The sequence below is a fragment of the Saccostrea echinata genome, unplaced genomic scaffold (genome assembly GCF_033153115.1).
Source record: "Saccostrea echinata isolate AGI-Se365-2 ecotype Australia unplaced genomic scaffold, CSIRO_AGI_Sech_v1 ptg000014l, whole genome shotgun sequence".
Taxonomy (NCBI): domain Eukaryota; kingdom Metazoa; phylum Mollusca; class Bivalvia; order Ostreida; family Ostreidae; genus Saccostrea; species Saccostrea echinata.
Genome location: NW_026889763.1, coordinates 15,491,156 through 15,505,772, shown reverse-complemented (window position 1 = coordinate 15,505,772; position 14,617 = coordinate 15,491,156). Strand labels below are relative to the sequence as shown.

Below are 14,617 nucleotides of genomic sequence, written 5' to 3'. Positions count from 1 at the left end.
CATGCTCATTCAACAATGTTAGCTTTTACGGAACATTTGCCATTAAATTTAAAGTCAGAATGGTAAAAATCAGGCATGGCTACATTATTGCAGCTAGATGTACATGCATGAAACTCAATGTGAGCAATGTGTATCACATGTGAACTTCAAAAATACACAACTTTTATGTTGGACAGACAAGACAATTACATTAAACAATAGATCAATGCACCATAGCCATTAAGACTCAACAGTAAGGAACCTCAATTCTCGGAATTTGCTTGTTATATTTTTTAAAGAAAAACAAACCTATATAATTTGATTTCAGATGTTTATTTCTGTCTTCCCATACATACTCTCATAGCAATAAATAAAAGATATACAGAGGACATAAGTAAAACCTGGATGGATTAATTACTTCACAGAATAGTGAGATTATCACAGAAATAAAACGTTAATTAATATCACAGTAACTAAAATAATTATAATACTCTAAATTAACAATTAATAGCAGTTATAATTAGGCTCGTTACTTTAAATCAACTTTCATTCACTTAATGGAATGTGCCAAAATAATTCTTACAGAAAAGAAGAAGCAAATTGAAGACATGTCTGCTCTCAATACCTTCGTTCATACCCTTGGCAGTGCAAAAGATGTTAAAAAAGCATTTATAATGAATCAATATTGGTGTACTGGTATATGGTCTTAGTTTTTTTTTAATTACTAATGCAAATTCTCAATATATTAAAGAAATTCTTAAAATTATACTCGTACAGAATAAATTTAATCATATAGAACTAATCTGTTAAAAATATTGTATTCTATTCTAATTATACACTCTGTATGAAAAGGTTATAATTACAGAATTGTAATACTACATTTGCTCCTATGTAATATATGTTTTAAACAAAATCATATCTCTTAAAATATATTTTTTTAAAAAAGCTACCTACCAGAAACCTTTGTTCCCTCATAAAAATAGATGTAACTTATTTCAAACGTAAGGTGTATATGTATTGTCCATTGAATGGGGGTACTGGATCATTTGAATTCTATGCAAATGTGAAAAGCTTTTAATATAAATTATACTTGTATACAATCTTCTACTAAATTTAGCTTGTCAAGGCATGTCTTTAAAATGTGAAGTACAATTTTTCTGAACTAAAACATTTATAATTTCCCAGAAAAATGTACATAAGTAATGTCTTGTTTAACATTTCATCATGTATAAAAAAATGTTCATAAATAAAAGTTCAACATTATAAATTCACCTTTGTACAGCGATAAAACTTTTCATCACATGACTTCTGTTTTTAACAAGAAATTGGTTATTTTCAATAAAATCTTACTTAAAGCAGTCTTAATAACTAAATGTATTATTTTACTTTCATAAATATCATGCTTATTAATTATAATTAGTACTTGTAATTCTTCAGATTCTCTTTAAACAACCAACAATACAACCTACATCATTCCTACTAGACCTTTAACTGCATAACAACATTTGTGACCCTGATACCTCAGTACTGCATGACCCGGGACGTGGACACAGAGGGGGAGTGGGCCATTGAGTGGGACAGGGTCCTCATGTTCTCGGCCAGCTTCTCAAACTCCTCCCACTTTTGACTCTGGACCGTGGACTCCAGTGTCTTCAGATGCTCAAGGTCCTTGAGTTTGACCTCCATAGTTTGCACCTGTGTCCTCAACAGAACTATCTCTTTGTCTTTCTGCTCAAGCTAAACAAAGACAGGAAATACAGATTCATAATATTATGCATTAATTTAGGTTTGGGATTGCAGCGATTTTCTACAGTCCATTTAGGTCCAAATATAAGCCCTTTCCCTTGCCAAAATTAAAGAATTTTTCCCAATTAAGCTAGGACTACCCCCCCCCCCCCCCCACACACACACACACACACACCTTTTTTGGAAAAAAAGCTTTTGGTTTATGTGATTTACAGATAATTTTTCCATCATTTTAAATTGTTAAAGAGATGTAATACAAAAGATGAAATCAAATACAGTGTAAATCCTACTGTATGCATTACTTACTTGAAATGATTTATCAACCTTACAGGGTATTTACAACGATATAGTTTTTTTCCCCCAGTTTGTCCACAATTTTTCCCTATTCAAAAGCCAAAGGCACCTTTCTAAAAATGTTGAAATATCACTGAATTGTCAAGGATTGGTAAAATTGTACATTTCTATAAATGAAATACTTTCTAACTCAGGAATCTGAATAGTACAAAACTTTTCAAACAGAATTTGCAATTATGAAAAAAATATTATTATGAATGGACTATGAGTATCTGCTTTATTTCCTTGGTGCTATATAAATGTAGTGACAGTGGATTGTCTTACCTTCCTCTGTAGCTCAGACACATGGTCCACCAGTAGTACTTTATCTTTGCGTAGCTGCATGTTCTCCTTGTCCACACTGCTATGTAAGCTCTCAAGCTCCACCACTCGACTCCTACTAGTATTCACCTCTAACTCACGTGTTGTCGCTAGAGATTCATACTTTGTCAGCTGTTTTGGTGAATAAAAATTTTTTTTTATTTGATTTGTGTCTGAATAAAGGAACTTAAGTTCATACATTTGATCAACTAAGTATTCCTATGAACACTTAAATTGGCATGCTTTTTATTCTTTGAAAATGAAAGGCAAAATCTTTTAAGTCACAACAAAGTGAGATAACTCCTGCTTTACCTGATCTAGAAGGTTCCGGGATTTTTCTTGTTCTTTTTTCAATAGTTCCTGTGTATGTTGCAACTCAAAGCGAACCTCTTTCTCCCTGTCTTTGATCTGGACGTACTCTGAAATGCTCTGATTCTGACGAGATTCTGTGGCCTCTCTGTAAGCCTTCTCCTGTAGACATTATAACACAACATCTGAGATAGCTCAACAAAAGTGAGATATAATGGTCAAAAATATCAGCTCTATCTTAATCTGTTTTCTTTCCTACGGTTCATTTCTTTAATTTCTCTTTGTTACACTTTGTTAACTCACTCTTTCTAACTGTTTCTTTAAGTCAATCATCTGCTGGTTCAGTGCTGCATTTTCTCTGGCAAGATTGGTACTGTCTTCTGTAAGCTTGACTTTCAGGAATCGGTCTTGGTCAGCTGCCATTTCTGTCTCTTTAAACTTTTGTCTCAGAAGTTGGATCTCTTCCTACATTTCAAAATTTATGTTGTATGTAATTTTTTTTTCAAATTTTTTTAAATTTAACTACCTATTTCTATGAACTTTATTGTTACACAATTTTCAGCAGACCACATAATCAAAAAATAAAATGCATTTGTTAATATTTGGTACAAAATCATTAGCAATCTAGTTTCAACAGTTTTCTCTTTGCTGCAAAAATTATTCTTTTTTTCTCCCTTAATTCAAATGTAGCCAAAGGGTCCACCACAAGCATATACGTACATGACCCATGTATGTAAATTAATGAGCATAATTTATGGAGCTTTATTTTCTGCTAATTACTGGTCTTTTCTTTATTACATCTAGCTCTTAAAGATTACTGGTGAAATATCTCCAACACACCCCTGAGGGATCATATTGGATGTTGTTCAAGAAGAATAGTCTTGTTATATTTTGTGACCTTGACCTGTATATTACCTTGAGATCACTGGCGACCTTGTCCTGTAGTTGTAGTGTCTGGTTATAATACTTATCCTCCACTTCTTTCATTTGAGTCTCCATACTTAGCAGCTCGGAGCGCTTCTCATCCAAGGCGATCTGAGCTAAGTTGTGGGCCTCAATTCGTTGTTCTAGCTATAAAGAAATTTTTCTCACTGATCTTATTCACTGTTTTTGTAAAACAAGATTTATCCAATACATGTATATAAGCAAAATAAAATAGAAATCTTAGCTATGTTTACCAATAACTATTTGTAATAGATGTCAGAACTCATATTTTTTTTATTTAACATACATGACAAACCTTTGACAAAAATTTCTCAAATTTTTTTTTTAATTTATTACTATAGGAAAATTTTGAAAATTTAAGCCTACCTGAGTTCTTAGAGTGTCAATTTTGAGTTCTGCATTTTTCAGTGCTGTAGAGCTTTTGTCCAGTTCTGATTTAGCATCCATCAGCTGTGCATCTCGCTTAGCAATTTCACGCTCCATTACATCTTTGTCCTTCTTTAGCTGGACAATCTCATCCATCAACATTCTCTTGTCCCGTGTCCTGGAAGCTGGTTATAGTCAAAAAAAAAAAAAAAATAAAGCTAATAAAAATATTGAAACTTTTGCAAGAATATCCCTTCCTGTGGAGGGCTGACCTATGTATTCTCTCTGTTTGGAATAAGAATACAACTGTACATGGTGATTTATTACCTTCTTCATCTGCCAGTCTCTCCATGATTTTCTCTTTCTCTGTTTTCAATAAAGCTATATCTGTTTCTTTTCTTTTGACCTCCAGCTGTAGATCATCAATCTCCAGCTGCATGGACTGAATCAATAATGAGAGGGAATTAATTTGAGTGGTAATTTTCACATACAGAAAATGCACATTTGATTGTTGAAATTGGCTATTAACCTAAAATAATCAAACCAATTGAAATAAAACTGAATGTGTACTACAGATTTTATTTTCTAATGAATGGTCAGTAAAACTCAATGAAAGCAATGTGCTGAGATTTAAAAAAATGAGTTTGTCTAACAAGACCCTACCCTGAGTTTTGTCAGCATTCTCTCTGCCTCTGCAGTCATCTTAGGATGCATTTCTGTGGCTTTTTTCAGCTGTTCTCTTGTAGAATGCATTAAGGAATGCTAATGCAATAAGGAGTTATGTCCCTCTGCTAGGAGACAAATCTTCTTTAAAATACAAACTGTTCATTTTCAAGGATGATTTTTAACAAATTTAGCACTGTTTGGTCTATTATATCTGCTTTAATTTTATCTCCATATCCTGACAGAAAATTGTCATAAATAGAGCCACCATTTTAGTTTGCAGATTTTTATTTGTTCTTATTTTGAAACCCACTTTGATAATGATTAACATTCAGACACATTATTTGTATTGCACCTCCATTTTAATAGATCTTAACCCTCTATCATGATTTGAAGAATAAATTCCATATTCACAGTGATAAGGTAATTATATTTCTAAAGGATATAAATAGTTTGATTCCAGTTCTAAGAAGTAGATTTGCTGCTGGAGATTTTTGATGTACTCCCCTTCCACATTCTCCAGCATTGTACTTCTCTGTGTCTTCAAGCTTCTACAAAAAAAATATTCATTATCTTAGTGTATCCAGAAAATCTCTTCAGGTTCTTAAAATAAAAAAAAAAAATTCTAAGCTACTACGATGATTTTTGTAAAATATTTAAAAGCCAAAGATGACATTGTATCCAAGATGAATTACAGGTGAGAAGTGAGATTTTTCTGGGGGGATATTACAAGAGACCTTACATACCCGGACCCTCCCAGGGTAGCAGCCAGGGAACCAGTACTCTTTCTGAGGTTATTATTAGTTTTCTGGGCTTTCTTGCTGGACATGGTTGGAACTGAGTGCTGGACATCAGTCAGATAGGAACCTGAACAAAATCAAATAACACTGTACAAACTGAAATACAACATAGTTAGGAATCTGAAAAAAAGCTTAATTTCTAAATTTGCAATTCTTAAAAAAAAAAATCATTGTGAATCATTAACTTATATTGAGTATAGGCATGCAATTTTGGATTTTATTTTTCCATACTTCTTAAAAAGGCACAGAAAAAAATTATACAGTATTATGATATGATACATGACATCATGAATATTTATCAACATTATCAATGACTTACTATTAACATTACATTAACACAATAATATCATTTGACAATATCATTCCTCCAAAAAGGTTTGCTGGTGTTTTTTTTTTGAAGTTGTTGAGGGTTTTACTCTACTCATGCAATTAGATTCACTCTTTCAAGGAATGTTATTTGGTAGCTAAAAGTACCACTAGGGCTTGTTAGAAAACTGTGTCAATTTAGAAGTGAACAACATTCCCTGTTTACAACAGTATCAGCATGCATTTTTTTTTCAAATAAACACATCAGTAAAACCCCTGTCATGAAATGTGCCGCATTTCTCAGATGATGTGCTTGATTGAGTTTGTTTAATTAAGTTAGGAAACTGAGTGAATAGATTGCTCTTTTACAAGTGAGAACTTTACTTTCATCTCCATCCTCTGAAAAAAATGATATGTGTGTTACCAACATGCAATCTCACACAGGAAGTTCTGAGTACAAAATTAATGTTTTTTTAACAATATCTAGCGGTACAAAAGCAATGAAGAAAAAATTAAGCACTGGAGATTATCACATCACTTATAAACCTGGTAAGCTGTTTTAAAATGTTTTAAGAACTAGTAGAGCATAAGCTATTAAGTATGCAAGTACCAGGTTTACTGAAGCTAACATTTACCTTTCTTAGACGTAAGAGAGCGAGCACTGGTGAGTCGAGATGGTGAGGGACTACGAGATCTCAAATTTTGACGAGATGGTGAGGGACTTCGGAGTGACCTGCTCCATTCAATCACATCAGGACTCTGTGAACCAATTGGCTCACTTATTCTCCCTCGCTCAGTCATGTTTAATTAGGTCACAGATAGTAGTCAAGCAAGCAAATGTTTCAGAAATGTGCTTTGTGCCAAATATGTACCTTCATGTACAACATGCACAACACTGTTCCTTCCTGACACCAAGAAAAAAAAATCGTGTTTCTACAATGTATGTTTGATAGCCTTTCAATCAACTGTACCATATATTCTATAACATCTTTTGCTGCAGACACACAAAACTATGTTATGTACCTAATGTCAAAAGTGCAGATCAGCTGTCAGTGTTGAAATGCAATGATTGCGAACATACAGAGGATGGTGAATCCTTTTTCTGTATAATATCAAGCTTACAAACCTCCAGTGTGTTTCGGTGACGACTTTAAACTTGCTTGTTTGCCAAAGGTTGATGATATTCTAGACATATCAAAGGAAAAAATTTACATGTATGGACGCGGCATCGGTTGAGAGGCAACAACATCAGAGCTAGACTCTTTGATTTCGTATTCACGCAATTTTACAAAAATTCTATTTAAAATTATAGAGACTTTTACCTTTACTGACAATTTCATGTGTATATATTTGACTTTCTCGCTATTTATTTAGTTTTGTGCCACAATTTACGAAACTATTTGTAAACATTGTGTTATCACGTGACAATCTGTGGAAATATGGCCTTCCTTCAAGTAGGTGTTTTACTTTGCGTAAATTTGGGTAAAGCTTCTGGTTTTCTGAAGAAAAGTCAGTTGTTAGCTAACTATCCCAGGGATTGTTAACGTTTCAATGTGTGTGATGCATAAAAATTCTAATGAAATAAGAGATAGATTTGTAAAACAGGGGAAATCAAAAGCAGCATGCATGCAGTTTATAAAATGGGGCTCCTTATAAACCGGCTTACATTGTTTTTTCTGATTAAATATACAGAAAACCTACCAAAGTGGAAACTTATTTATCCTTATTGTCTATTATAATTTCATTTTAGTGGAGAAGATTTAATTTTTTTGACAAGGAGGTTCTGAAAGATCCAGAGACAGACCAGGTGTATGACAAATTAAAGGTAAAGAATTGCTCCAAAGGGATGCATGTATTATAGGCAAGACTGGTAATAATAATTAACACCAGTAATTTATACCCATTTATTTAGATACAAAGCTTTTTTATGTTCAAAGATGTGATAAATTGCTGCAACCTAACTGTAACCACAGGGGTCAGCAGTTTTATCCATAAAGCAACGTAAATAATAACCAGTGAGCTTCGTGAGCATAGCGAGTGAAACAACAGGAATGCAACACTTTTTTCTGCTCTGGCTCTTTATTTAATAAAATTAACAACAACACTCGGTATAATCAGAGATTTTCCACTGCCCCGTGTAGGGCCGAATATAGACCCCATTCCCAATTGCAAAATCCCTCCCTTTTTCCCAAAAATGAAGTCACAAAGTTGACTTGATCAAAGTTCTGGAAAAAAAATATGGTCAGGTTTGGAAATCTGAATGAAATGAACAAAATTTTAATTAACTTGGCTAAAACTTTATTATAATTGAGCTATTCTCTGATTTACAGATCTGAATAATTAACTTAAAGATTAATTTTATTCATCATTATTAAGTGTTTATTTCTTTAAAAAAAAAAAAGTCAAGCAGTTTCAAGGAACTGGGCCCCAAAATGGAGTGGATAAACTCTGATGATTTACATCAGTGGATGTTTCTAACCTGATTTCTGGTCTGAGTGCCCTCTCAATAGCCATACACAACCCTTAAACCCTAAAGGCAGATGCTTGAAATTTTAGCACACTCTGTTTAGGCATGCCATATGGTGGGATTCATTTTTTAACGAATCAGATGTCAACTTCTTGTTTATCCACTTGTCTGTTCGTACCAAATTTCCTTCACAGTTTTCTCAGGAACTACTCAAGGTAGATGCTTGAAATTAAGCACACTCTTTGTTTAGGCATGCCATATGGTGGGGTTCATGAGAGTGTATATGCACATCAGAGTGGGGGTATTATTAGTGAGCATTGGCTCACAGACTTCTTGTTTGGATTTATACCAGTCTTTGTTTATTTCTTTGCCATAAAGAATGTACTTAAGTTTTAATCAGTGGTAATTCTTTAATTCTTTTGTTGCTTACAGGATGTGAACATCTCAGCTTGTGTGAGTGGGAGGGGCCAGATGATTGTGGGGGACCATGAGGGTTATGTGTACATGATTAACAAACAGCTCAGCCTTAATATGTTTAAGGGCTATGAGATCAGGGTCTCCCACCTGCACCAGATGAAACAACACAATCTTTTAGTCTCCATAGGGGTAAGAGTCATAGTGAGGTGAAGCTTCATCTATAGAACTTTAAACTGAATGTCCTTATAGGGGTAATTTTACTTCATCCCAAAGAGATGATAGTAATAGTGAAAAATTTCATCTTTCAGGAAGACGAACAAGGCATTAATCCTCTTATTAAAGTTTGGAATTTAGATAAGGTAAATGCCGGTACACATTTTTTATAGTGTCTGCTTCATTAGCATCATCTTTCTTTTATCATATAGCAAGTATGATATATACAGATATACAGTGATTTACACCTACAGTATGTTTCTGTGTACAGATGTGTAAAATTTTCCTGTATGCAGTAGATTAAGAAACATAGTTTATCATGTGGTGTATAAATTATGCCTGTTACTTTGTGTTACAGATGGAGAAAGGTGGACCACTGTGTACTAGAATAAGCAGAGCCGTACCTAATAACAAAGCCACACCTGTATGTCCTTGTCACACTATACTAGAGGAAAGAAAAACATCAATTGTATTAATTGAGTCAAAAATCTCTGAGAATGAGAACTTCTGAAGATGAAGGCGTAAAAAGAGAAAGATACATGTAAAAAACATATTCCTCATCTTTGTTTTATTTTTAGGTCACATGCCTAACTGTTCATGAAAACTTGAATTGGATGGCTGTTGGGTTTGAAAATGGAAGTGTTCTTCTCTTCAAAGGGGATGTAACAAGAGACAGGTATCTTTCTTAAGCTTGTCCAGTAGATATCAGCATTAACAACAACTGTAACTGCTCTTGAAAGATGCATGAGTTTTTTAATTTTTCAAAACGTATCTGCATTATGGCAGCAAAAGTTCTCATTTCCTAAAGTCTCTCTCAAAAGCATCAACAAAACAAGAGGCCCAAGGATGCTTTGTGGCAGCTTAGTTTGGTTGAATGGTCCAGTGGTTCTGGGGAAGAAGAAGAAAATTTGAAAAGTTTACAATGACAGAAAACAGACAAATTTTGATAAGAAAAGCCCACTTGAACCCTGGCTAACAAAGAGAAAGAGGGAGAGAGAAATTGGGGGGAATGTTGAAAAGCAACCTGTTAATCCTCTTTAATTTCTTAACAGGCACAGTAAGTCCAGGATAGTCCATGAGAGCCCTAAGCCAGTGACAGCCCTGGAGTTTAAGACTCAGGGGAAGAATATTTTCCTGTTTGTGGTAACAGATGCTAATGTGATATCTATCAACATCTCTGGTAAACAGGATATCAAGGTACATAGTGTAATAGATATGTACATATAGTTAGTAATGCTAATGTGATATCTATCAACATCTCTGGTAAACAGGATATCAAGGTACACAGTGTAATAGATATGTACATATAGTTAGCAATGCTAATGTGATATCTATCAACATCTCTGGTAAACAGGATATCAAGGTACATAGTGTAATAGATATGTACATATAGTTAGCAATGCTAATGTGATATCTATCAACATCTCTGGTAAACAGGATATCAAGGTACACAGTGTAATAGACATGTACACATAGTTAGCAATGCTAATGTGATATCTATGAACATCTCTGGCAAACAGGATATCAAGGTACACAGTGTAATAGACATTTACATATAGTTACAGTCCCTGAAACGTTCTACTTTCCCACTTGAATGGTGAGCGAACGCTGAACAAACGCAGAGTGAATGGTGAGCGAATGCAGAGCGAACAGTGTGTGAACGATGTGTGAATGCTGAACGCAACTTGGTGAACGGTAGGTGAACGCTGAACAGTGAGTGAACGCAGAAAGCAAGCGCAAAGTGAACGGTGAATGAACCGTGAATGCAAGATGAATGATTTATTCGGAATGCCTCTGATCTTTTTCATGCATGGTATCTATTCTATTGTATTCTAATGCCAGGCGCAAAATGAATGAATAAATAAATATATAAATAAATATTCAAAAATTGTCCTAAGAAAGATGAAACATGCACATAAGTAAAACTATTTATTAAGTTTCTTACAATATTTTCTGCACATTTGTATGATGTTTAAATTCAGCTGTTTAATCACATGATTTTTATCGTTGTAAAACATAGTCATTGTTACTGAACATTGTAGTTTAAAAGATAGAATTATTCTAGTTGTAAAATAAATATGTTTATTCTTATTTGATGTATAAAACCATTACAAATAATGATTTTCGAAGAGGACAATTCTGACTTATAGAATGAATTACAATGGTTGTAACAACCATACACGCATTTCCATGTCAAGGCAATTCAGTGTAAAATAATGAGAAAAAAAAAAAATTTGCTATGGTCTGTGGTGGACGTATTGCAGTATACACTCGCATTTTAAAAATCTAATGCAATAATAATATTTATGTGTCTTCATTTTATAATGATGATTTATTTAGCAGACTTCTACACGTATCTGTAGACAGTTCCCGTGATTATACTCGGACTAGATGATACAAAGAAGCATTCATATTATTTGTTATAGATTAAATTTTCAGAAGTTGATATTTAAGCAATACGAGTCATAGTTTTGATTAAACGGACAAATAAGAGAGAGAGAGAGAGGGAGAGAGAGAGGTATATTACATTTTAGCCCCCCCTTTCCACAAATGCATGTACATGTACCTGTATAAACAAAAAATCTTAATTTTTATCTAAATATATCAGGCGGTGAAAGTAACCTTTTTTTATCAACAAATTCATTTTGTTTGACAGTCATAATCGGTTTTTATTTTTCTGCTTCAAGTTCACATGAAGTCCACATGTTTGTCCTGTCAATCAAAATCATTTGACACTGTGCAGGTGTGAAAGTCTCGTCACACTAAAGGCAAAGTGCTACACTGTAGTATTTCCAAGAAGTTTTAACATTTTTTATCATTTCTAGATCTGATTCCAACTTTTCCAACAAATAAATAAAATACATTGGGCATAAAGACTTGGAATGAATTTGAAACATACGCCCTGGCCAATTTAAAATACCACCGCCGTCGGCACGTGTATATTTTGAACTATTGTTTAATGACTCTTTTAGATGCATGTTTGTTTTGAGACTGAAATTTTTGTGCTACAAAGCGCGTTAACTTCTTTTTAAATATTAATCAAAATATACTGGAAATGCTGATTAAGTAAGGTGGAAAGGGGGGTCTTAATCATATCAACATGTAAAGTTATTGTGAAGTAAGGAATTTTTTTCTCTCTAACAATAAACTTTATATATGAATTGTAGTGTATTACATTTAAATAAATATTTTTTTTTAACCACACTATCAATTTAATTCACGCCAAAGATATTTAATTAACTGGATATCCGCAGTACTATTTATAATTCTCAGAACTAGTTTTAATAATGTATTTTTATAGTAATTGAAAAAAAAACGTGTTAGTAATAAATACTTTCGTAATTTTGCTGCAGTTGGTAAATTATAATTGACATGGATTATTATCTCTCCATTAACGATTTATCGTCTTTAACATAACAACAAAATGTTGCAGTGCTTGAAGTACCTGTATATTGCCGTATTTAAATTTAATTTTTCAGCATCGTTCTACATAGGTACATACTTATAACAACATTTATTTTCCAGAGTATTTTGATAAATAACTTAGCAGCTAAGTTAGAATAATAATAAAACATATTGTAGATAAATTTTCCCATGAAATAATGATCCTTTAAACATGATGTTATTAAATTTCAAATCCTGTAAATCCTTACTTACAAAGATAAGTCCTTTCACTTATGAGTTCCGAATGACAGTGAAGACTGAACGATAAGTGAACGCTGAACGCAAGGTGAACACAAAGTGAATGAAGGGAGAGCGAATGGTGAACTCTTTGTGAACAGCGAGCGCACGGTGAATGCAGAATGCAAAACTGTGAAGTCAACGGAGAGCAAACGGTGAACGAACGTTGAAAGCACGCTGAATGGACAGTGAACCAATGGTGAGCGAACAGAAAAATGGGAAAGTAGAATGTTTCAGGGACTGTAGCAATGCCAGTCCTTCAAAACTTTGAATTCCAGTATGTATGATGTCACAGTTAGTGACTTTAAAGTCCCCCAACAAATATTTTATGGTTTTTCAAGGTTACCATTAAATTCAGTTTAAATTTTCTTTTTTCAAATATTTAAATGATTCATTTCTGTTGAAATAAGAAAAATAATTTGAGTAGTTTTTCTTTCTTACTTATTTAGTATGTTTACAGTATACTGGTTTACATTTCATTGAAAATTCTTAAAACTCAGAGTACATATGCATATACATGTAATAGATTTGAAACAACTTTGATTAATAGCCATGGACACTGCTCAGAATTATCTCAAGTGTTTAATTGATAAAATAGCTCACCATTTTCATGACTATGTAAAATACTTAAGATATTCTATAACATGTACATTGCAGAACACACTAGAGCAGTTCGGGGGCAAGCGGGGTGGAGTCGTGATGAGTGACCAAAGCCAGGATAATCAGCTGGTTGTAGCAAGACCAGATGTAAGTAAAACTCTGAGAGTGTAAACAATTGTAAGAATACTACCTGTACCCTAAGGATGGACAGTAAAACTCAGTACAAACATGACATGGTGTAGCAGATTTACAGATATAGCAAATTTATTTTGAATCCTCGGCAAAATTCATAACAAATAATTCCATGTAAAATTTTAAGTATATATGAACTTGGATATAGAAAATTTACAGATAAAGTGAATTAACCTAAAGGTTAAGAACAAATTAAAAAGGAAATTTACATCTTTAATAATATACTTTCAAAGATTCCAATTTTAGAAATATTGAAAGGACATTATATTTGTAAGTATTTATATTTGAATTCAATTCATCTGAAAACTTTTGAACTCCAAGATAATTTTCATATTTCATACATGTACCTCCCTAAATACATTTGGTAGTCATAGTTGAAGGAAAAGCTCATATTGCAGATATGCTATGTGTACTGTAATAAAGGACAAGTGCACTTAAGCAATGCTTAATGGGCCGTTTTCAGTGCCATATTACTTTAGAATATATTGCCAAATTGTTCTCTTTTGGTTATAGTTAAACACAAGTGGATATTTCTAATTAAAATCACATTAAAACATCATCTAAATCAGCATAGATTTGACACAAATGAAGATTTTTAAATGCCTATAGATACTCCAAATCTGGAACAGTCGTACCGAACCTATTTTGAGTTTGGTTTATTTAAATCAAGGGGAGGAGACATTCAAATCGGACACTTATAAAAACAATCTGATGGTGGATCATTGACGGGCGCGATTGCCGAATGATATTTCTTTTGCTATTTTACCTGAGAAAAAAATTGAATGAAATTGTATAGATGCTTGTAGCCATAGTGATCAAACTAAGAAATTTGCACGCTTGCATTTGAAATAATACAATAAGTATTAACATTAGTTCCTTTAAATTTTAAGTTGAAAAAAAAGTGTATTTAGGTGGCTTTCAAAACCGGTACCATTGTCTTGCATGATGTTAAAAATGTTTGACGCTTTTATGTATGATGACATTTTAATGACACTAAACCTTCCTAGCCCTCACGTGTTCCTAAAAGCAAATACTTACAAACTTCTCTATGCGGCACGACTTCGATACAATGATACAAAACGGGGCTATCTTTTACAGTGAGCACTTTTGATGAATTTTTACCTGGGTAGAACTCAGGTGACTACCGGTATTTTAAATAATTTATTCCAGGGGTGGGTTCAACATAGGTCATACAGGTAAATACCTCTCGCTTGCTATAGGAAAACATTGAACTTTTCATACATTTTTAATATTTTAAGTACAGGCCTACTCTTGTACA

General features: G+C 33.3%; 2 protein-coding genes across 3 annotated transcripts in view; one reads left to right on the top strand and one right to left on the bottom strand.

Moving 5' to 3' along the window:
* Positions 1-293: 293 nt before the first annotated feature.
* LOC133186819 (ELKS/Rab6-interacting/CAST family member 1-like) lies at positions 294-7,016 on the bottom strand. 2 transcript variants are annotated; one of them, XM_061322161.1, is made up of 11 exons: positions 6,895-7,016; positions 5,409-5,529; positions 5,109-5,213; positions 4,663-4,741; positions 4,327-4,441; positions 4,000-4,184; positions 3,604-3,759; positions 2,992-3,153; positions 2,692-2,850; positions 2,344-2,511; positions 294-1,716 (listed from the first exon to the last, which is right to left on the bottom strand). In XM_061322161.1, exons 1-11 carry the CDS (start codon positions 6,959-6,961, stop codon positions 1,501-1,503), a joined length of 1,533 nt encoding a protein of 510 aa, XP_061178145.1. In that variant the 5' UTR covers positions 6,962-7,016; the 3' UTR covers positions 294-1,500. The 2 variants fall into 2 exon arrangements, with proteins under 2 accessions (XP_061178145.1, XP_061178144.1); XM_061322160.1 differs by having other exon boundaries at positions 6,404-6,989.
* Positions 7,017-7,184: 168 nt separating this feature from the next.
* The window catches only part of LOC133186818 (vacuolar protein sorting-associated protein 11 homolog), a 57,332-nt gene continuing 49,899 nt past the window's right edge, over positions 7,185-14,617 (top strand). Inside the window, exons 1-8 of the mRNA XM_061322159.1 lie at positions 7,185-7,222; positions 7,519-7,593; positions 8,668-8,841; positions 8,961-9,011; positions 9,224-9,289; positions 9,444-9,541; positions 9,918-10,062; positions 13,204-13,293. Coding sequence (XP_061178143.1) covers positions 7,208-7,222; positions 7,519-7,593; positions 8,668-8,841; positions 8,961-9,011; positions 9,224-9,289; positions 9,444-9,541; positions 9,918-10,062; positions 13,204-13,293 — 714 coding nt within the window. The 5' untranslated portion in view covers positions 7,185-7,207. The remainder of the gene's footprint in view (positions 7,223-7,518; positions 7,594-8,667; positions 8,842-8,960; positions 9,012-9,223; positions 9,290-9,443; positions 9,542-9,917; positions 10,063-13,203; positions 13,294-14,617) is intronic.

Excerpts from the sequence above, each read along its gene's own strand:
- LOC133186819 (XM_061322160.1), bottom strand. The coding sequence starts at position 6,569 with ATGACTGAGCGAGGGAGAATAAGTGAGCCAATTGGTTCACAGAGTCCT. Across the intron at positions 4,185-4,326 it reads GAGACTGGCAGATGAAGAAG|CTTCCAGGACACGGGACAAG; the intron begins GTAATAAATCAC and ends GACTATAACCAG. Across the intron at positions 2,512-2,691 it reads CCCGGAACCTTCTAGATCAG|CTGACAAAGTATGAATCTCT; the intron begins GTAAAGCAGGAG and ends TCACCAAAACAG.